The sequence below is a fragment of the Amphibalanus amphitrite genome, unplaced genomic scaffold, assembly GCF_019059575.1.
Source record: "Amphibalanus amphitrite isolate SeventyFive unplaced genomic scaffold, NRLGWU_Aamphi_draft 000861F_arrow, whole genome shotgun sequence".
Lineage (NCBI taxonomy): Eukaryota > Metazoa > Arthropoda > Thecostraca > Balanomorpha > Balanidae > Amphibalanus > Amphibalanus amphitrite.
Window position 1 is genome coordinate 121,450 of NW_024882355.1, and position 18,766 is coordinate 140,215.

Genomic DNA, 18,766 nt, shown 5'->3' on the forward strand with positions numbered 1-18,766 from the left:
GACATCTCTTTGCTTTCAAAGATCTCCCTACTTCAGAATGTGACCTTGGCCGTCCCTTGGTTGACCTGATCTCGACCTAACAAACTTCATCCCGCTTTGGACGAGAGAGAACATGCATATGTTGATTTATAATGACTCATAAAATGTGTCACAAATATCCCATTTGATAGATCGCTAAGCGATTGTCTTTTGTGACCTGACCTGACCTTGACCTTCAACTTTGTATATGCTTCAAACTGCCCGGGGGGGGGGGACATTTTACCCTCGCCCATATATGGGGGGGGGGGGTCGAACGGACCCCTCCCCCGGTTTTTCGCGAATAACTCGCTTAAAAAGAAGCCGATCGCGACGAAACTTTCAGTACCCTCGCGTTAGTCAATTTTACATCTACCCTGAAAATTTCATGACCCTGACCCAAATGACCTTTGACCTGTGACCTACTTTTCGAGACCATGTTTGGCTGGAATCGCGATTCGTCGTACGTCGGCTCGCATTAGCCGCGCGTTTGCAGTCTTTTCGTGGTTTCAAACGTTTAAACATGTGATATGATGTTGCCCACATGCATTAGGGTGGGTGTCAAGGTCACCTGAAGGTCAGGTCAGGTCATTTACCTTTGATGACCGGTTCACCTTTTCGAGTTTTACATGTTTCTAGGCCAGTTTTTGGAGCTGAATTCGAATTTAGCAACCGTCTGAACATTTACGAAGTAGTTTTGGTGCCTTCGTAACATGTTACGAAGCTGTAAGAGGCGGTTAAGACACCTGGGTAATACGAATACCCGGCAGGACCTCTACTGATTGACCTGACCTGACCTGACCCGACCTGGCCTAAATGCATGAAGACATCATCTGTTATCAAAACTAACATGATATTCGTGATCAGCACCCCGAAACCCCCTTACCACTTATCAGCCACACTTTACGACGTTCTAACAGGCCCCGATTTTCCCGATTTTTGGGTCATTGACCTGACCTGGAAGGTCAACAAATGACCTAGGACCTTAAAATTGGGTATCATCGGCTTCCTCTCGTCAAGGGCAGCACGCTTGTTTTTTCCGCGAAGCTCTAGCTCAGTCCGGGGTGAAACGGCAAGGGGGTGGGGTCCAACGGACCCCCCCTCCCCTATACGTTCGCGGCTGGAAAAAAACACCAATATGGGCGAGGGTTAACGCCCTCTCTCCTTATCTGCGAATTTTAAACACGAGCATTTTATGCTACCTTGTGGTACATTGTTTCAGCGCAAATCAAACCCAGATCATGCAAGGACAGGTCACCATGTGGCATGTTATATGTATTATGTATAGTGTCTTCGCCTCAACAAAAAGCGAAAGCTCACCACAGTCACACCGACAGAACGATTTCTTCGGGAAATTTCAGTGATTAAGGGGGTAAAAAGATGTGTACCTAACATGTAGGTACCGCAATGCGTGCCAAAAACGGCGGCACTACGCTCCGTCGTTTTTTTTTAGATAGGTATTCGCGAAAAACCGCAAGGGGGAGAGGTGTTCAAACACCCTCAGCTGGCGGGACCTCGCCGGACCTAGCTCGGTTTTTGGCAAATAACTTTGCAAAAATGGTCGCAGAGCCGCGATTTTGTCACCATTGTGTTTGTCTAGGTCGGGCGCGTTGAATGGTAGGTATGCTTTTTGTTCGGGTGAGGTCAACTAAGGTGCTAACTGCTAACCTCGGGTCAAGGTCAGGTCAGAACCACTCAGATCACGAAATTGGTGGAAGGAGGTCATATCGCGTGCCTACCATTTGATTCGGCCGGTCTTCCTGGGTTCATTGGTGGCTTTCGCACCTCGCTAAGTTTTTGGCGAAAAACTCATATGACACGCAAGGTCAACAACGCTAAAGTGAAGCATCGGACCTTGCAAGGAGTGCATGAATCACGATTCCGTGAGCTTGTCGCTTGAGATAGTGTTAGATCATTCCCGGCACCAAAATAAGTTTCCATACTTCCCAATCGACTTATAATGGTGAGGTCACGTAACCGACCTGACCGCAGGTGACTCTCACGAAAAATCCGAGATACCTATACAAGCTGTGAGACCACTCGATAATGCTAGGTCCTGCAAGTTTCACCTCCCTGTCAAAGCTCCTCTGGTACTGAGGGCGTTGCGAAGTTGCGACTTTCTAGGACCGTGCAGAGGTTCACTTATGACGTCATAGGTCAATGACCTGGCCCGACCTGAAAATGCGGTTGGTATCGCAAGATCCGGCTTGAATGAAATGTCAAGTGCCTATGCCAGGTTTCAAGCTCTCTATCTCCCGTGTGTGCCAAGCTATCGCGAAAAACCCTACGGGGGAGGGGGAGGGCAGCGGCACCCTTCCCGCCTAAGCCGGCGAGGATTAGAATAGTTAGCTATCGAAATTCTCTTTCTTTGATGTTCCCTAGCTTCAGTGCTTTGAAACCTTTTCCCAAAAATGTCAAAGTCTGTAAAATATGAGTTGATCTTTGCTGACCTGATGTTTGACCTAAACTCAGAACGAATGAAGCTCTTACTAAAAATCATACAAAATTTCGAAGGACGGTTACCGATACATGTCGCTTATGTGCCCAGTCAATATCAGGGGGCAGAGCGTTTACCCCCCCCCCCCCCCAAACTCCCAACACACCTGGACGCACAACTACGATCGCACTACCGCCCCGGCGCAAAATCCACAATATGCATGAGTTCCGCCTTTACACACCACTTAATTGCATGTTTCTTCTACCCTCTTTTCTTTGGGACAGCTACCCCAAACAACCAAATATCAGCGCACCACCCCGCTTGGACCATACTCACAAGCCAACTAACAAGTCGGTCTCTGTATTCAGCGTAACAAATGCTCCGTCTCCCTCGGGTAGCGCGGGAGACGCACATCAGCCGCACGGTACGATCTCCCGTCCTCCCATCAGCCGCTGCTGCCGGGCGGCCCGCGATCCCAGGCACCACCGGAGACCGATACCATAGCCGGGCACAGCGCGGCCGCCCGGGCATCACAGAACGGGCCGCGCCGCTCGCACGCTGAACCAGCCATGCTTTTAAATAAAGAATGGCGGAGGGACACTCGGCCACCCATTGGGGCGATTTACACAGGAATTGCCGGGGGCAAATAAAATCAAATACACCTAAGGCTTTACCAATAGCACAAGGTTTTTCCTTTCCTAATAAATATATTTATTTGGAGAGCGGGCCCCCGCACCACCAGCCCTGTCACCTCACGCCCCGACCGGGATAATTGGTACACAGCACATGTCGCGGTCCACTCACGGTCAATCACTGCATTTCCGTCCCCAGCTGTCCGAGCTGAAACAAGAGAAACAAAGGCCGTCAGTTGTAGGACGGCGTTGAAACCGGTACGCGAAGACATTTCTCTGTTTAAAGAGCTTTCTCATGAAAAATTCATTTTCGCAAAGGAATAATGGCACATCTAAAAAGGTACTGGGGAGGCAGCAGTGAGAGGACATGGTGGCAAGCTCAATGCACAGTGGCGCTAATTACAGCAAATATTACGCTACCAATAACGCGACAACTCACCTGTTTGAGGAACTGCGAGGCATTCTGAAGGTCCGAACAGCCGTATATGACCCGCTTCGTCGCCGTGCCAGTTTTGCTCTGAAATAATTAATTATATACTATAAGTGTCGGCACAATAATAACAAGGTTATAGCCAAAAAGAGCAACAAATATTTACATCTTTACATCAAGCTCACGTCAATCAGGTAACGATCAAATAATAGCCATCAAACGAAGGCGAAAAATTAAAGAAGAAAAAATAGCCCCAAAAGTCGGCATTCACTTTCGTCATTGCTGAACGAGCTACATCAGGCATGTCGACAATTACTAAAACAAATGGTGGCGCAAAACTGATCATGTGCACCAAGAAGAGACCACGAAGAGAAAGATCGTCGTCGTACTGACCTTGGTGTAGTCCACCAGGTTCTGGTACTCGATGTAGTTCCCTCCGCCGACCACAAACACCACGGCCTCCTGGAATGTGTTCCTCGAGCGCGCGCCCTGCGCCTCGGAGCCGGGCGGCCGCAGCAGCTTGGGGTCCAGGTAGCGGAACTCCTCCACTTCTGGCAGACTCTTCTGCTCCATCAGCGCGTCCACGATCCGCGTCACCGGCAGGTTCTGCGCGGGGAGAGGGATTATGGCGTTAGCGGGTATCAGGTATTAGGAGACATAGCGTCACCGGCAAGTTCTACGCGAGGAGGCAACCGTAAGTTTGTCTATCAGGGCTTTCGGGTGCGCCGACTGCTAAGGCTGCTGTCGGCCGACAGCTACCTATGCTGATGGTATCGAAGAATCACTGAGGAGAAATCGGCTACTTTTCACTAAAACTTGACGAGCACAAATACTTTTATTAGAAACTCACATGTTTCTTGACGACCAGGTTTTTGACGCCCTCCATGACGAACTGGCTACCCTGCGACATGAGCTTGCTGAACATGTTGACGGTCTTGGTGCCACCGCCCAGGTACTGGTTGGCGCTGGTCGGCATCCGGTTATACATCCTGACGGAGGACGGAGACGCGGTCACACCTCGGCACGGTATGTCGGTGGAAGCGACAGAGGCTGCAGCAGGGAGCAGGTGTGGCTATGGGTCAACAGGAACCAAACATGATCATTTTACTGCAATTTAGGCGGCTGCAACAATACAACAAATGCAACAAGTTAAGGATAAAAGCTTCAGTAACAACGAAGTAGATTAACACCTCCCTACGAAAAACAAAACGATTAAGAACCGTTCTTTGTCCCAACCAACGCATTCTATTTCACGCGAGCCCGTCCACTGCAATACCGGGAGTCCGACCTATCTCACCATCACTACCCCTCCCCCCACACTTTCCTCCCGTCTCACCTCCACCGTTTGGCGAACTGGACGGCCGAGAGGTCGGCGCCGCGCTCCGACAGCGCCTGCACACACTGCTCCAGTTCAGTGCTGGACACCTCCTCGGCGCTCACATAGTGCATCAGGAAGAGCCGCAGCGCGTCGGCGGCCGAGCCCATCTCCGGGTCCCGGAGCAGCTCGACCAGCGGCCGCTCCGGCGCCGCGCGCGACAGCAGCTTCTCCTCCGTCTCAAAGTAGGCGTCCAGCTTGCGCCGCTTGATGTGCTCCAGAATAGCTGGTGTGAGGGGGATGGAATGAACAGGCTTTTGTCACGACCGAGGTAACAGGCAACATTTGATCTAAAATATCCAGCGAAAATATTTGTGCAAACGATAAATACTCGAACTCGCAGTCGCTGAACGAAAAAAAATAGTCGCTGATAACAAACAACAGACGTTCAAAATAATCCGGTACCTGCCGAAATACTCCTTCGTCGCCACGAGGTGATTGACAAAGGTGGCAAGCTCCCGAAGCATACTTCATTCAATTGCACATTACAGCTAAAAAAAAAACATCAACTTTCTACCGAGCAATTCGTCCATCATCGCCCCGAAACGGAACAGACACCTGCTCGCCCCGCCTTGCGCCTGTACACCCCTCTCTTTGTCGGCGGTGGCCCTGCGCCGGACGTTCATCCGTCCCCCAGGCCCCCTGTGTCATCCGTACCTGTGGCGATGGTGGTGTGCGCGTCGATGAGCCGTTTGCGCTCGAGCAGCTCGGGCAGCGAGCTGACGGCCGACGTCAGTTTGGCCGTGTTATCGGACAACAGGCTGATGGCCTCGTCCGACTCGCCGTCCAGGCCCATGGCGTGCTTCAGCTGCTTGACCTCGCCCTCGGAGGCGCGGTACTTGTCGAGCTCCTCCTGCACCGCCTCGGCCACCATCGGGAACGGACTGCCGACGCACCGGCGGGGACGGTGGTGAGTTGCAGTTGTATGGCGGGACCAGGTGGTGGGATACTGATTAATAAATTGAGGCTAACGCCAAGGTGGGCTTCTCACAACATTTCCAGGCTGTACCAAGGGCAGCTCACATGATATTGATTGGGTACATACTGCATATACACATAAGCATAAGATAGCGATTACAAACAGTCGACATTCGATAATAACCGTCTTCGTAAGACACAAGTACGAGAACCGATCCATGGAACTACGAAAAGCACAAAAAATGGACCTACAGGGTGATTTTTTTTTACTTGTTAAAAAGTAATGAGGTCTAGTGGGGTTAAAATGCAAATATATCTTGCAAAGTTATATGCCAGGATGACGAGCATTCTGGGACATTTTGATTTCATGCAGACACGATGCGAAGGAACGTCCATCGTGTATTTTACTTGTGCTTGAAGTTACCCCCTCTCTCACCGACACGACTCAGCCCGCCTGAGCACGTGTTAAACAGCACCATGGACTCCCATACTCATTAGGCGGACTGAAAAGGCTCCTATCGCCCATTTTCAGCTCTGCCAGATATTTCCACTGTTTTCTGGTTATATCTGCCATAGCTGGGTCCAAAAACTAGAAGTCTAGGGAGGGCAGGTCGAGGATTTTGATACTGGCGGCCCTGATGGTGTCTGATTCGCTGTTTTTCTTTCTCCCTGAAGACTGATTCTTCAAAAGCTGCTCATACGCCAGATGGATCGTTTGAAGGTTATTTATGATTACAAGCTTGTTCATGCGTTATTTAACGTCTTTCTGAGGTATCTCCTTGATCATCGTATGCTTCGAACTACCTCAATGCTTCAAAATCATCGTTTTGTGTCGTTCCTTACTGAACGGCGGTGGACCATGCGTGCCCGATTGGTGGGACATTTTCAGGCTCCATTGGGGCCGAGGCCGTCGGTCAAAAGGGACAAATGATGACACCATACAAAATGTCCCAGATTTATCTATCACGTGCAATGCTTTTTTGCACGCGATTTTTCGATTTAGGGACCACCATTGACGTTTACTTTTTAACAGTTAAAAAAAATCACCCTGTAGTGTGACAAAACAGGTAATCACTTATTTCCATTATTCATCCCATCTCTCAACCCATAATCATGCACCAACGGTTGATGATAGTTTCACGACACTTGTGAAGTTACATGAGATAAAGTGGGTTTTGCTACGGAGCGTCTGCGCCCACCGTCACTGACCTGCCCTTGTGCTGTTGCCAGAACTCGTCGGTGGGCGCCAGGTCGAACGTCTTGGTCTTGGTCTGTCGCCGCTCGTCCTCGCCGACCGTCTCCTCGACGGTGACACGGTTCAGCCGCAGGTCGAGCACGTCATGCGCCAGCGCCTGAGCGGCAAAAGCGGGGAAGACCGTCAGATTGTTGCTAGATGGGGTTGTTACACAGGGTATGACTGGAGGCTGGCAATATGAGGATCCGTGAAACATGCATACATAGGTTGCCTCGACAGTGAAACAGCCGATATCGCTGTGATTCTTCCAGAAGCCCGTTTACGACTAGTGAAGCCAACAAAAAGACGTGTTACAAATAATGTTCCCGCACTCGATATCGTAAGGATGGGGCATATATGAGAAAAACTGAAGCATCGCCTGCTATCTGGTTTCGAGTCCGACTATAAGCACCGCAATTACCACGCCCTCGCCTCCGCACCTGGTAGGTCCATGTGTGGTGCAGTGGCGTGGCCAGGTCCATGTTTCGGTCGAGCACCACTAGCAGCGGCCGCTGGAAGGCGTACTGTCCGCCGGCCAGCGTCTCGCCGCTGAACAGCGAGCTGCGCGCGTCACGCACGTTCTCCCGCAGCCGGCGGTCCAGCCGCTCGGCCACCATCTCGGCGGCGTTGTTGCGCGGACATCGGATAATTGGCACCGTGCCTGGGTCGGGGACACGGGGTCAGGGCCAACAAACGTGTTCAGAGTCATCACATGATCACCCCATATAAAGAGAATAAGTTCTTAAATGAGTGTAGCGTCAATGGATCACATGCATATGGTTCATATTTGCGGGACTTGGCCACAAGGAGCGCTGTCACAGGAGCGGCCTTGACCGCTCGCGTAACAGCGAAGGTCGTTCTCACTCTGGATCGTACGAATAATATTGATGAAAGCTGCAGTCGCAATGGCAATTGTTTATCATGTTGAACCGTGATTCGTTGGCGATCTAGTTTTGAGACGCTTACCTAGTGTGACGCAGACAGCAAACAAGCTGTCCACCATGCTGTTGATCATGACGTCCATCTCGGTATCTTTCACGTCACCTCGATTTAGCGCTGGAAAGGATACATGTGTTCACCAATATTCGAGGAAAATCAGTTGATAAAAGACAAGATATAGCGGTAGATGGTTCCTGTATCAGCTTACCGTAGTACGACGTCGTCTCATTGTCATGATGTCTGAGCACAAACATGTCCTTCTCCAGTGAGATAAAGTGGACGTACTGGTCGAACACCTGGGAACGGCAGTCATTACGTCAAGGAGAGCCATCGATGACGACCGGCTGTGCGTTCAGTTGGCGATCGGCAGATACCGTAACTACAACAGACATACCTAAATCTGCGAAATACAGTACCAGGCAAAAATGTGTTCAACTAAAACCCAGTGTATAAACCGGTATTCAAATGTATTCAGGGTCATCTGTTAAGTTGGAAAAATAACATTGATCCAGAAAATGATCACATACTCAATGGATTGTGTAGGTGGTTCAAATAGGTTGGTGCATTTATTTTATTTCGTGAAGTATTTTTGTTCGAATTCCTCATAAGAACGTCGTAGTTCGTTAATCGCCGTAACCTTTTTTATGGAGGCTGCGCAGTTTGCCTGCAGAGCGGCGGTGGCCAGCAGCTCCAGCTTCTGACGCGAGATCGGCGCCAGGAAGTTGAAGTAGTAGGAGTCGTACACATTGTCGGCCAGGTCCTGGCAGATGCGTCTCAGGTTGTCGTCGCTGGGCACACACAGGTAGATGGCCGGCGCGTCCGGCACGGTGTTACGGACGGCGTGCAGAGGCCTGTCAGAGGTGAGGGGGATCAGAGTGAGGGTGGGGAGGGGTGGGTGAGCCAGCCTGTACACTGGAGAGAACAGCTCAATGTGCTTCTCTGGTGACTTTGATGACAATTATGCCACTCACATGTGCAGTGTGACTCCCAGGTCCCGAAGCTCCTTGACAGCCAGAACAGGTGAGATGACATCTTGACCATATTTGTCATAGACCAGTACTTTCCAGACAGGCTCTGTTGTGGAGGAATTCACCAGAGGTGCATTCAGATTTAAAATCTTCTTGATGGCCACTGCAAGACAAGTTTTTCACTTCAGATGCATCAACAGTTAATGGTCAATGTAGGATCTGGGAAGTATACAGGGAACTAGTCAACATGTCCACACAGACTGAAGCTTCGCACAGTGAGTCATGAGTGAACTGGAAACACATTTTATAGGCATTGCAAAATATTCCTTCACCTATCAATATCAGGTGTTAGGGGTTTCACACCTTTCCGCAGTCAGGAAATCGTATGCAAGACTGCAAGAGCCTATAGTGATTTATAAATCACACTCATGTCAATGATATATGCAATTAGCCAATAAAATTGATGCAGCAGCAAGTAAATGCATTTGTATAGGCTCTCGCATGCAATTTCCTGATTGTGAAATGTTTCAGCCTATAGGCAGAGCCTGGGTACCTTCCTAGCGACTAGCACCTCGTGCTTAACTGGAAGATTACAAATTTGAATATCATGGAACCATCAACCCTATGAAAAGTATTTAGCTGTTTTAATTTTAATCAAAAGTTGCCTATTACACAAAAATCAGCTCTGAAGTCTCAAGCCTTAACATCAAGCAAGGGCATCAGCATTGGCATGAATTGTCACTTACCAACTTGCTTTTCCCTCAAACTGGCGGCCATTCTTTTCCTCAATGCAGCTGGAAAGTTTGGAAAAATATATTTCTCACATTATTCCACGAAAAAAGGTAAAATCAAATTAAATATCCTCCATCTTCTCTCGCGCCAGCCGAATACAAGATACAACACAACCACCGATTTTGTCTCTCAACATTCATTTATGAAACAGCCACGAATGCATCAACGACTGTTCAGAAAAGCATAAGCAGCTTTTAGATGATGTAATATTTTCAAAGCTCGCAGAAACTTACCAATCAACCACAAACAATCACTTTGACTACCAAATAAGAGAATGAAATCGAATACTCCCATGTGTTGATAGATATTCACGGTGGAGTTGACTTGAAAATCCTGACGCTGAACTTGGAGGGTGTCGTTTCAAGTCAGTGCTGCCAGACTTGGAGGATTTCCGCAAATCTGGAGGATTTTGAACTCTATTTGCGGACAAATTTCGCTTTTGGAGGATTTTTGATTCTGGAGGAAAATCTGGAGGATTTGTCGCCCGATTATTATATTCAATTTCATGGAAAAATATAACACATTCAAGACTAAAAAGGCATTTTCCTGCCCAGCGTCACCCTACCCGTTAGGATATATCACGTCCTTTATCACCGTGAGACTGCAAAATGTCTCAGTCTGTAGCTATATTTACGAGGGTACCAAACTACTGGCGGATCTAAGGGGGACATTTGGGGCAAATGCCCCCGGCCCCCCTGCAGCGCCTGAAATCGACGAAAATTTTCGTTTTTTTAAGATAAAACGAAAACTCAACAACTTTTATAAGAAAAAGTATCTATTAAACTGCACAGCAGTGCGAAAAGATTCGAAATCCGATGGGTTTTTAGTATTTGGTGAAACTTTTTTGGGGGTATAGCCCCCCGCAGCGTCCAAGACCGCCTTTCTATATCTACCAATAGGATTTGGAGGAATCTGGAGGATTTTTGTAACTGATATAGAGGATTACAGCCTTCCCCATCTGGCAGCACTGTTTCAAGTAAATAACGATGGTGGACGCAAATACCAAGAAAGAGCTAAGTGCGATTCCTCTCCTTAAAACAAAAGCAGGCCCAAGGGATAAAGACCTTTGGGTAACCCGTCTAAAGGAAGAGTATCAAGCACTTATCAAGGTAAGCCACGCTGGAATTTTGGAGAAAGTCATGTGACGTGAAGCCATATGCTAAGCTATATTTTGTTTTTAGGATAGTATGCATGATTGTGTAGATAGCATTAATTCAATAAAATGCTTGACTTGGTTTTTGACAATATGTTGAGGCACATAACTGCTGTTTTTATCCTTATATTTCAAATTACAGTAGGTAGGTACCGAGTCCGACACAATGCAATGCAAAGCAGGATTGATTGTTGCATGCAATGAATATTTCTGTGTGACCTTTGACCTTGTTGCAATCTATATTTCAGTATGTACAGAATAATAAGGAGCAAGATAATGACTGGTTTAGGCTAGAATCCAACAAAGAAGGAACCAGGTGGTTCGGGAAGTGCTGGTTCGTCCATGAGCTCTTGAAGTATGAATTTGAGGTCGAGTTTGATGTGAGTATCTCAGAAGCTAGGCAAATACAATGCATTATAAACTAATGATTAACTGCATGCGTCCCTTTCCGCCATTGATCACATTTGCATTGCTATGCTCTATATGATTTTCAGTTTAGGCAGTCATTTCCTGCCACTCAATTAATAATCTATAATTTGGTTAGCATTTCATTGATAACACACCACTGTCTGACAACTCAGTGCACAACGTACTGCCTGGTGTAAGTAGTAATGTTTCCACAGGTGCACTCATGATGTCCTGTCTGCCCTCCTCAGATACCTGTGACGTACCCGGCGACTTCGCCGGAGATCGCACTACCGGAGCTGGACGGAAAGACGGCCAAAATGTACCGAGGCGGGAAAATCTGCCTCAGCGATCACTTCAAGCCCCTGTGGGGCAGAAACGTGCCCAAGTTTGGCATCGCCCACGCCATGGCACTCGGAGTAAGTCACACTGGTCTCGGTCGTTCATCTCATAGCAGTTTCAACTGCTATGCAACTGCAACTGCAAACATAGATAATTGTCGTTGAAAAGTAGTTTCAAGTAATAGTTTCAACTGAAAACATTAAACAAGTATGCGGAAAAGTACGCAAATAATTTGTGTTCAATTGGTGTGGAAAACATTCCCGATTCAAACGACAGCATCCATGTCGTACGATCAAGCGTACGTTCACCCATGATCTTCACATATGCGACTTCCTTTCGATAGAAATGAATCTCGAAATGTGAACCGTACAATATCATAAGTTATACAACAAAATACCTATTCGTCAACCTTTGACGTCGATAACGATCGTTGCAGCACAATTATAATTGTTCTAGTTGTGATTGTTACTGGATAACGGGATTCAGTGACCGCCCTTTCTCCGCAGCTGGGGCCGTGGCTGGCGGTGGAGATTCCAGAGATGATCCAGAGGGGCGTGGTCAAGTACAAGGAGAAGACGGACGGAGCCGCCGCCTCGTGATCAGCCAGAGCCTTCCAACTCACCGGGACGGGACTATATTCTTGTGTTGACGGGCCAACCTGTGCATTTTGTTTTCCTTATTCAGAATATATTTTATGCCTAACGGGTATTTGTTAACTTATGGTTATTGCTTGATGTGATTCACAGCTATTGCAGGATGTGATTTGAATGACGCTCCGAATGGTTGTATATATACGCATGCGTAGATGCCCTGGACGGAACAGAGAGTAGCATCGTTCGCCTTATCGAGAATGATAGAGCCATAGCGCACAAAACGAACGTATATTGCTTTTATACCGCCCAACCAAACGACTCTGACGTTCACACTCGCGACGAAGGCCCACCAACTCCCATTCGTAACGCTCATGCGGACACTGAACCGTATGTACAGCCCACCGCTAAAGTAATGTAGGGTTTTACTAATCTCAACGGTTGGCTTTGACTGGCGATTGTTTAATGCGGAGTGATCGAAAAGAAGGTGTCAATAGCTTAAGTTGCAGCTGCAAGGGTGACGATACATACAAGCTACATTCAAAATTTCATTGCAGTCTGGTCAATCGTTCCTAAGCTTCAGAAGCAGAACCTACCCATGACTGAAACCCCACATTACTTCTGCTGTGGACTGTACATATACGCCTCACATCTTTACTAGTAAAATAAAATGTACAAACTAACTGATCGCAGAATTATCAAAACGCTGTGTGGAAGTACCAACTTGGTACCAACTGTAATTCTCGTTCATGGTCATCGCCAGGATTACGATTTACGTGGATGCTTGCTTTGGCAAGTTTTTGTCTGAATGTGAGCGGAAACGGTAGGTGAACAAAAACTCTTACACATAACAATGAATACATTTTCGGATATACGGGATTCTACGGGAACACACACCTATACAGTTACGGTGACTTCGACTTTCCTGGGTTTCTTGCGTGAGCAACAGAGCCATCGCTGGACGGTAGACATGCCCGGTGTTAAATAGCAATGCCATGGAAATATTGATTGAAGTACCTACCGTCTCAGCGATGTTCCCTGTCGCATACCGCTGAGGTTGACGGCACGTCCCGACTGCTCAGACGGCCATTTCCGAGACTGCCGCTTTCTCTTTCTCAGCAACAACGGCAACATCACATCGCGCACTGGGAGATCTCGCTTCGAAGGTGTGCCGAGACCGCGATTGACCGCCGTCACGTACTCAGCAGCAGTTGGCAGGAGGCGGCCATTCCCGCGTGTCTCCTGCGTAGGAGTCTCACAGGAGCGGGCCGCTGTCGTGTACCCCTCAGTAGGATTCACGCAGGAGGCCGGAGAAGAGCTGCAGGGTGACGGCGGCCACCACGGTGTCCATGGCGGCGCGCGCCAGCAGCCGCAGCGAGGCGGCCAGTCCGGCGGCGGCGGCCAGGTGCAGCAGCACCGGCTGCAGCACCGACACCACCAGCAGCGACACAACCAGCGGCAGGAACGAGCGGGCCAGGTCGTGCCGCGACCACAGCCACACCAGCGCCGACACGGACAGGTAGTGCACCTGGCAACGCGGAGAGGGGCGCGCTCAACTAGGGACAGTCGTGCAGAGGGACCGGGTCAACTGGGGATAGTCACGCACAGGGACTGGGGTCAACTGACAAGGAGAGAGGTCAGCTGGGATCACTCATACCATGAAACACCACGAGCGGGTACAGGAAACGTAACGAAGTGATTATACACGAAAATACGGGCGGTGCAAGACAAGGCCAAGTAATAAAACTGTACGAGTGTGACTCGATCGTTGGAACTTGGACGTAACATTCACATGGAATGTGAGAGTTGAATGGGGCAAATACGCTGTAAAAGTCCGAATAAAAGGCATTGTAGCTACGGGCTATGCATTTAATCAGCAGCCACCACCTGTAACGAGAAAACCACTGATCGGCTACCGCTATTTCTCACCAGACTGATGTTGGCGTCCAGGCTCATCTGGAGGTAGCGCCAGCTGAACTCGATGCCACGCGCGCCGACCCAGAGGGGCAGCACGCGCGTCAGGATGAGCTCGGCCGTGGACCAGCCGACGCCAGCCACCAGCACCTGGTCGCCGCGGGAGGTCATCAGCGGACAGTGAGGGGATGGTTGGATCGAGTAGCGCACTGCAGAGTGCAGGGTACACGGCGCATCACCACGGCGATGATACCCCGTCAGCAATCAGTTTGACCATGTTCACAAGTCACAACCAGATCGCTGTGTTCTACACCTTATATTTTGAGTGAAATGTATCGCATATCCAACTGAATACTACACTTCCCTTGCAAATGACATCCGTCACATAGGGTACTACAAAAAAAGAACGGTTCGATGTAAAACGATTGTAAATTTTGTACAATAATGTGACTACCCTTCCCAGTTGGCAGTTACCAAACGAGAATCTAAGCCTCGAGAAAGTGGTGGCTATAACCTTGACATTTGAGTTCTTACCTTGACATCTCCACGAGCTGCTACCCGTGACATCACCAGATGGATGCCCAGCAAATCGCCGATGTCGACGGACGTTTTCAGCAGCTCCTGCAGCAAAATAGAACACAGTGCTCCAGCTCATTGCTCATATCGATAGGTAGCTGACATAAAATTTCTTGCTCACTTACAATTTCCCCTACACTTCTTCTGGCACCTTTGCAATATCAGAAGGCAGAAGCACTTGGGTTCATCCACAGACAGATCCAACTCGGAGTTTTGGGAGGGGCAAACAATAACAATTTAATGGTTCTTTCCATGCACTGTATATAGTTGTAATGTTAGAATGTTGCTGTTTGGGAGGGCCAATTGCCCTTTTTGCACTCCCATGGATCCACCACTGGGTTCATCAAGAGCATCTTGACTTTCATAAACAATGAAAAGGTGACTTATACAATTTGCTAGTCCTGAAGTTCACCCAGGCTACAATATGCACAGAAAAGGTATGTTTGCAAATCATTTACAGCAAATTCAACCAAGTGCACTAGTTGTGCCTTCATTTTCCTACTCCAACTCACCTGTCACAAAGCATAGAATATCTCAAGGCACAAGAGTGAACATTGTCCCTACTCACTGCCAGCAGGTCCACCCCTTGGTCTGGGGTGCTCTCGGCAGCCGGGAAGAAGGTCGCCAGCAGGACCATCTTGCACAGCTGGACAAACACATAGGTGAACCCGGCCTGGACACACTTCCAGAAAGCGCCATACTCGGACCTGACAGGCAAAATGATAACACAGGAATGAGCATCATCATATGATTCAACACTGCTAAGCAACACAAATATGACATGCTCAAGATACAGATTCAACAGTAGAACAAGGTCAGACTGCAAAATGTGACTATTCCAATGAGGTCTTGTCACTTGTCAGTGCCAGGGTACTAAGCTGGTGCAATGCAAGGCACCCTAATGATTCACCATCATGTGGTAGGTACATATTTAGTACAACATAATCTGCATGGGCCAGAAGTTGGCATTAGTAGAGCAGATGTCACCTGGTGCCACAAAAACTGGCGGAGCAATGTATAAAATCATTCTAATACTCATTTTTTTGTAGTTTAAGGGGTTCTGCCTCTATTTTAATCTGTTTTAGCATTGGGGATTTGACACCAAAATGCACACCCTCAAACATACAAAAACTAATTAACTGGAGGCAGTAGGTACCAAAGTAGGTAGGCACCCGCGGCCCCACGGTGGCGGAACGCCCGGGTCACGGTGTAATGGTTCGGCACACCCAAGGCACAATACTTTATTCCACTCACAGTTTTGAGTATTTGTACGTGAAGAAATGTGGCACATATGCCAAAGCAAAACAGTTAACAAAATGATAAAAAGTCATTTTGCAATATTTAACACAGCCAATCGAAAATTCGGCTTTTCTTTCTCTTCCGCCACGACGCTCGCAGCCAACTCGGGCTCTCTCTATCGTCTGGAGGTTTCGAAAGATGCTCTCCAGAGATGGCGCTAGTAAGTTTGGCTGACATGACGTCATGCTTAAAAGTGATGGGTTTTGTGAGAGCAAATGTAATAATAGTTGAAAATTTTGGTTTTTTGCTTAATTGAGAAAAAATAAACATACAATTGTTCAAAACAGCGTTTTTCTCATTCATCCTTCATTGTTTTAAGAGGAATATAGACAGTTTAAATCTTTTTTCCTGACCGCAATTCGCACACGCACTAAATTAAAAGCTGGAGTTTTGTGCGTTCGTAAATAGTGATTTGAGAGAATAAATTGACAACAATCGTTTGCACTTTTGCTTTACAATCATTTTTCAATGCAGATAAATGCATAAACTATTCGAAAATAGGCATATCTTTGAAATATTATGATTTTCCACAAGCAACTTTTTCCAAAAACTTGAACTACTTACAACTGACGAACGCATCCAATAATCTGGATGTCTTAGGATGAGTTCGTCATTTTTTCTCAAGGAAATACGATACAGTTTAAGCTACTTTACCGATTTATTAGGGTACTTTTGCCAATGAATTAATAAATAAATGACAACAATTAATCTCATTATCAACCATACTCGGAAGAATTTTCTTCGCATAAGCGCGAACACATCCACGCTTTCATGAAAAGTAACGCCTGTAGATGTCAGGACTGCTGCTTTATGTTTCGCAAGGTGGCGCAGCGCGCAGGGTACCGACTACCGAGGCTGAGGTCTCCAGACTCTCCACCACGATTTAGCTTGGAAATGGCCAATGGGGAAGGTCTCACCCAAGAAAAAAGCGACGCCCTTTTACACAGCTGCATAACGAGAATGAATTATCCCCAGCTCAATTGGAAATATCGCCTTGACTAATTTCTCACTCTTCCCAGTAAACCTTAACATGCATGATGCAGATGTCCACTGCGTAAGTCGTGTGCTTGCGTAAGCGTGCCAACTATATAGTGCTGCCTACACTCTACAGTGCCTACTGCTTCCACCATTGTCGTTATAATTGGTGATTCTCAGGTCAAAAGTTACACAGTGGTCTCAGAGAACAATCGTTTCAACAAATTAACGATTCAAACCGTTGCATTCTACTTATATTCCGGTCAGTTCTGCTACTAAACAATTCCGGCAAAACACTCTTTAGGTTATGTATTAGCGAACCACCACACAAAATTCGCCCAATCAATGGTCAGTTATTACTGCTGGGCTGAACCGTCATACGCTATATAGCCTATTGCAGTCAATATTTTCAGAACGATACCGACTGACGAAACACAACGTATTCGCGGATTCGCACATACGTTGGCACCCAGGTGGCTTGTCAGCAGCCGCACAAATTGAGATGGTACACCGTAAAGCATGCCTTTCCACACAGGCACAAGCACAGGGACACAAATTCTCAAAATCCAAACTTATTCCAATACTGGTCAAATACTAATAGGCATAAAGTTTTGAGGTTTTCTCGTGTTCATTCTTCTTTCAACACACGCGGCAGACTGCAGCAGAACATCGCACAGAGCTGCGCTGGATGCAGTCATGAGCTGGGACACGGTTTGTGACCAATGACCGATCGGGGGTGCCAGCCTCCTCCCGGCACGCGATGCACTGGCCGCCGCGCAGTCGATGTCGGGGCACCGCCGGCATTCGCCGACAGGGTTCCATCCGATTCGGTGTATTGGTGGCAGCCCGAACAGTGACCCACGCGAAGCTGGTGAACGTCGATGGCCGATGAGCGATGCCCTTCCGCGACCGGCGGTGGCAGTCGGTCCCACATCAAGAACAGATACCAGTCATGCGGTCAGTCGGCGACGGCGCGGTCGCGAGCCGATCTGATGGTCGCGCGGTGGGCGTTGCCGACGTCCACCGGGACCGTCGACTGGGGGAGCGCGGCCGCCTCTTGGCCGCCGCCTCTGGTCGGCGCGCTCGTTGCGCTGTGGGACGGCATCCACTGCAAGTCGTTCACTGTGAAGCGGTCGTTTGACCGGACCTGGCAGGCGGGGAAAGGGGGCCTCAGATGAAGTAAAACCATCCCTCAGGCCAGCTTGAGCTGGCTCTCCACCTCACCATGTTAGATAAGCGGACACCCTCGTGATCATCGCAGCGATGATTGCCAATTGGTGTGTCATTATGGGAGAGGATGCCAGCCTCTTTTGCAAGGTAGTCTGCCTTTAATATAGTGCAGCCCGATCCATTGCCTGTGGCAGCAGACTGGGCTTGATAATGCAGTGCAGGACACACCAAACGTAAGCGGCCATCTGTACCCCCAGCGCAGTAGGGCTGACTCAACCAGAGTTGCCCTCCCCCCACCATTCTATGCACGTGATAACTGGATGGGACATGCCATGGTCAGCATCTGTTCAAAAGCTGCCCTAAGCATGTAAAGCTCCACTGGCATGCTCGAGCATGGTCACAGTCACTTCTCACTTCTCAGTTGAACTTCCAATGGAAACCCATCACAAAGTAGAGATCAGGGCGCCTCTCACACTGCAGCACACTCAACGACTGAGGCACCATCTCATCACTTGCAGGTGGTTCTTGCCAGGAGCAATGCCAGCCACACACATCACGTGATAACAGCAGTGTACAACTGCAATCTACAAGCATCCATGTTC

At 48.4% G+C, this 18,766-nt stretch overlaps 3 protein-coding genes across 4 annotated transcripts; 1 reads left to right on the forward strand and 2 right to left on the reverse strand.

Moving 5' to 3' along the window:
* Positions 1-2,796: 2,796 nt before the first annotated feature.
* On the reverse strand, positions 2,797-10,107 carry LOC122367284 (sec1 family domain-containing protein 1-like). 2 transcript variants are annotated; one of them, XM_043340253.1, is made up of 13 exons: positions 9,695-10,107; positions 8,952-9,111; positions 8,618-8,831; positions 8,189-8,276; positions 8,008-8,097; positions 7,482-7,702; positions 7,017-7,159; positions 5,547-5,773; positions 4,851-5,115; positions 4,365-4,503; positions 3,908-4,120; positions 3,524-3,601; positions 2,797-3,292 (listed from the first exon to the last, which is right to left on the reverse strand). In XM_043340253.1, exons 1-13 carry the CDS (start codon positions 9,723-9,725, stop codon positions 3,263-3,265), a joined length of 1,899 nt encoding a protein of 632 aa, XP_043196188.1. In that variant the 5' UTR covers positions 9,726-10,107; the 3' UTR covers positions 2,797-3,262. The 2 variants fall into 2 exon arrangements, with proteins under 2 accessions (XP_043196188.1, XP_043196187.1); XM_043340252.1 differs by having other exon boundaries at positions 9,974-10,075.
* Positions 10,049-12,342, forward strand: LOC122367286 (ubiquitin-fold modifier-conjugating enzyme 1). The gene is made up of 5 exons (XM_043340255.1): positions 10,049-10,105; positions 10,708-10,849; positions 11,142-11,273; positions 11,550-11,717; positions 12,147-12,342. Exons 2-5 carry the CDS (start codon positions 10,727-10,729, stop codon positions 12,237-12,239), a joined length of 516 nt encoding a protein of 171 aa, XP_043196190.1. The 5' UTR covers positions 10,049-10,105; positions 10,708-10,726; the 3' UTR covers positions 12,240-12,342.
* Positions 12,343-12,504: 162 nt separating this feature from the next.
* Positions 12,505-16,139, reverse strand: LOC122367285 (transmembrane protein 147-like). Its single transcript, XM_043340254.1, has 5 exons — positions 15,975-16,139; positions 15,289-15,427; positions 14,679-14,765; positions 14,160-14,294; positions 12,505-13,758 (listed from the first exon to the last, which is right to left on the reverse strand). The coding sequence occupies exons 1-5, from the start codon at positions 16,049-16,051 to the stop codon at positions 13,516-13,518; spliced, it is 681 nt and encodes a 226-aa protein (XP_043196189.1). The 5' UTR covers positions 16,052-16,139; the 3' UTR covers positions 12,505-13,515.
* Positions 16,140-18,766: the final 2,627 nt, after the last annotated feature.